General features: G+C 27.3%; 1 protein-coding gene across 1 annotated transcript; it reads right to left on the bottom strand.

The window, feature by feature from the left end:
* Window positions 1-3,219: 3,219 nt before the first annotated feature.
* LOC126554754 (uncharacterized) lies at window positions 3,220-3,960 on the bottom strand. The gene has a single exon (XM_050209790.1). It carries the CDS (start codon window positions 3,958-3,960, stop codon window positions 3,220-3,222), a length of 741 nt encoding a protein of 246 aa, XP_050065747.1.
* Between the last annotated feature and the right edge of the window lie 667 nt (window positions 3,961-4,627).

Here is a 4,627-nt window from a genome sequence, read left to right as displayed (position 1 = left end):
TATAATTTATGTATTAAATTAGAATCCAATGAGAGGTATCATTGTATACTAAAAACGATTCTGAACGAAGATGATTTTGTCAGCCTAGGATATAATTTCCAGTGGTTGATATAAAGGGTGGTTTATGTTTTAATGTGCCTGAATACACCAAAATGTAATTTCTTTTATAATTATTATTAGCCAAACTTATGGAAAACTTGTATTAAATTTTCAACTCTTGCTGCATACACACAAATTTTTATGAATTATACTTAAAAAATAATTTGCAAATATTCATGATTTTGACGATTTTTTGTCAATATTTGAATTTCAAATGCTAATAAAAAAAAATTGTAAATTCTTTTTTTTATAGATATAAACACAAAAATCTTATGATTTTTCAACTACAAAATTACTTGCAAATTTTCGTGATTTTGACATATATCGTAAATGTTTGATCAATGAACACTGATAAAAAAAAGTTGTGGCCAACAAATTTTGATTTTTTTAAAATACATTAAGAACCCATCATGAGAAACCTTGTATTAAATTTTCAAGTTTTGTTGGGTACCCAAAATTTTTTATTAACACTTAAAAAAAAATTCTTAGAAAAATCGAAAATTTCAGTTATCTCAAAATCTTTTGAAAATTTAACTGTATATAAAGAACACTTATATAAACATTTGGTGAAATTTTCAAGTATTTACAGTGATTAGTTTTTGAGTTATAACCATATAAAAAAATCTTTTTTAAGAATTGTATGAAAACTGTTAGAAAATGTTTACTTTTGGCCTCTATAATGCATTAATGTACTAAAGATAATTTTTCCATCGGAAAACACCCCCACAGTTTGAAATTTAAGCATTATTTTGACAAGTTACGCTGTTCAGACACAAAAACAAAAAAAAAACACACATCATTATCATTATTTTAGAATCAATACATTCTTCACTTCCTTCAGAATCTAAAAATACATTTAATTTTTTTTATTAAAATCATTTTTTGGGGTGTAACCAAAATTATATTTTGCTACATCTAAAATAAATGTCTTGTAATCTTGGGATAAATGACTATAAATACAAACTGTACATACATAAAAAGTTAATTAAGTACATAGTTAACTATACATCATGCAATAATTAAATGGTCAATTTTATGAAATCGTGTGTCCTAAAGAATAGGTAATTATTATTGAATTACATACCTTAGTTCTATAATTCCTACATCTTCTTCAGCGCTACTTAAATCTGACATGGTCTTAAGTCGGCAAGTGGGTACCGCTCTGCTGTACATTAGGGGGTGGGGTGGACCTCGGACTAGGATTAAATTTAAATGCAATGATAGGTATCATTGTATACGAAAAACGATTCTGAACGGAGATGATTTGTCAGTCTAGAATATATTATAATTAAATATTGTCATATATTTTATTTTGAAACAAATATTTTATTTTTCAATTAGGACGCATTTGCATTTGGCATGGTTAATCAATTTTTCCAAAAACATTGCATGTAGGTAGTTATCATAATTCACATAGATAATATCTATGATAATTCATAATACCTTATATTATCATAGATATAACTGGTATACCATATAATCACAAATAATATTGTACACAGCCAAGGTTTATAGATTATAATCTATAAACCTTGCACAGCTGCAGCTGCAGCTGCTGGTATAGATAATAAACTTTATCTATATCTGTGATATTTTATGTTTTGTTTACATTCCGTATGTTGACATTGTTGGTTGATTACGGTTTTTAAAATTTTATTTCTATTATGAATTAACCATATATTAATTGTAATCGTTTTAAATTAATATGATTCTACGTCGTGTTGATTCCTTGTGTAACAATTACATATTAACATCAAGACGAGCCATTTCTTAAAGATTTCATTATGTAAGTTTAATAGATACCTATCACATTAAATTACTTAATATTTACTTATAATTATGTATTTTGTTTATTGTTTAGATATAACTAATGGCTGAATTTTATCATCAAATATGCATATTATAGTGTAACCAAGCTCAGCTGATGTTATACTCAGAGTACCATAATACAAATTGTTATTAGTTTCTCAACCGGTAGACTCTAGCACAGAGGTATTCCAAATAAATTTGACCAGATTATTATGGACTATTTACAATATTAATAATTCAAATTTAACCATTAAATAAAGGATTTTTTTTTTTATATTTTATAAAAATAACAGTGAATTAATACATTTCTTAAATTCTAAGTTCAATAGATACAGAATTGTGTAAGAATTTTGTATCACACTGCACATTGAGTAATGACAAATTGTTTATAAGATTCATAGTTCACAGTACATCAACGATATCAACTAATAAAAATGTTTGCACTGTTAAACCCAATGAAGGCCATTGAAAGATTCATATACTTTCAACCCTTAAATTGATTAAATATTTTGAATCTGTAAAAAATAACAAATTTAATGTAATAAATTAGTATAAACATATATAATAAGTGGCTTTTTAAGTATTTACTTTTTATCTTTAATGTATTATATGTATTATAATATATTCAATAAATTGTTAGTATTCGAGTTGTATCATAGTTAAATGTACAATGTAAAATATGAAGTATTATGAATAAATAAATTTAAATAAACTCTGATTATTAATTTTTAGTCACTGTATATTATAATTATATACTTGGCACAAAATTACAAAATAAAATGTAATAAACAATTTAAATTATGTATGGAAATAACATCTATTATACAGGCTAAAGTCATCTAAATACTTAACACTGGAAGATAGGCTTTGCTGTATAACTGATATATATAAGTTATTAAAATATGTTATGATCCTAGGCGAATACATAATAAATGTTGATAATCTTAAGACCGCACAATTAAAATTGTAGTTTGTATTTGGAGGATTGAATACAAACACATAGTATAAGGTATTAAGGTCAGAAGTGTGGATAATAATATATAGTTCGATATTATTTAAATAAAAATAAAATCTAGGTTTCTACTTATGTTAAAAATAACAATTATTATAAGGTTAGCACCCTCACACTTTTTATCCAGGTTTGGGACTGGCAACTCATACATAATATTATGTAAGTGAATAGTTGGCGGTTTATACGTTAATTTTTGAATCCAATAACAGTCAGATTGTAATATTGTATACTTACAGGTTAAGTTTACAATTTATTTTTATCTGTGTTATGTTTTGTTTTTTTCCAATTGGAAAATATTTTTACATTCTTTTTAGAATGATAACATATACATCTTTGCTGTTGTTTGGCCACCTTTTTTCTGCAACTATTGTGTCATTGGCGCAAACCCAATTGGAAGTTCCTTGTCTCAGGTATGCAATGTAATGGCCAGAGCTCGTGTTTTCTCCCATATGTAATATTGCAGCTTGAGTTTTGTATTGTGCTCCAGCAATTTCCAAAATAGAGGTGGGTACGCCACTAAGTTTTAGATCTGTTATCTTGTTGGGAACAAATTGACCATTTACAAATGCTGGAATAAATAGTTTTAGTTGAATTACTATATACTCATTTGCCACTATTATCTGATGTTTATCTTCAGAACTTCCGATGTTATTACAATTATTGCATTTGTAATCATCTAATGTATTCCAAACATTTTGATTTGTTGAAAATAATGTTTGCAAAGTTTGTGATCTGTGCTGTGGAATCTCAAAATGTAGAATCAAACTTGTAGGTGCATTGTTGGCCGTTGTATGTTTACAAGTATTGCAACGAATGGTATACAATTCTTGAAATCCATATAAAGATTCAAATGTAGGTCTACTACGGTGCATAAGTGCTTCTAAAAATTCTATACAATCTTGTTGCTGTTGCAGAGTATATAATATCTTCGTTGTCCAAATATTCTCTGATTTTTCGAGTATCACATGATCCACTATTACTTGTATATTCGTGTAGGCTATGTTGAAGTGTTGGTCCGAGTTGATTATTGCGAATTTCATTTACAAGAGATTGACAATTAAAAAGAACCTGTATGACAGAATTAGCATAACATGATACACCATCAGTGTTAGTAAAGCCACAAAATGTACTACTTGATGTTATGTCAACTTTATTCTTAATACTTGATATTTTTATTGTTTTTGGATTTTTTGACACAGTTGCATTATCACTTATTGTTTCTAATAATGAATCTGACCTATGCTGCAATTTTTTGGAACTTTGAGAGTATTACTATTGACCTGAATAAATTGAATATCATTAATTATGATATTATAATCAACTATTTTGGTTGCTATAGTTTTAGTTTCTGGAACCAAAATAGTGTCACTATCAACCTGTATGAATTCAATATCGTCCAAGTTATTATTATTCAGGACCTTGGTTGATTTAATCGATTTTTTAGATTTTTCCACAGGAAATCCATCGATTACCGGAACGTTTGGTTAATAAAATTGTTTTTGACTTCTTCTTGTACAATTTGGTCATCAACAGTCTCAGAATATTTTTCTTTCCTTGAAAGTATCTATGTCCATTACCAGAATAGGTCTGTGATCACTTATGAGGGACTCGTACACCAAAGCTGCAATGTCAACATTTGTAATGACATTGTCAATGGTTGTTTCGGGATCTGTAGTAATACCGTCAACCAATATCTTGTAATTGAAA

Source organism: Aphis gossypii, unplaced genomic scaffold (assembly GCF_020184175.1).
Source record: "Aphis gossypii isolate Hap1 unplaced genomic scaffold, ASM2018417v2 Contig00590, whole genome shotgun sequence".
Classification (NCBI taxonomy): Eukaryota; Metazoa; Arthropoda; class Insecta; order Hemiptera; family Aphididae; genus Aphis; species Aphis gossypii.
Note: the sequence above shows the minus strand (reverse complement) of the source record. Positions and strands in the feature narration are given on the sequence as shown.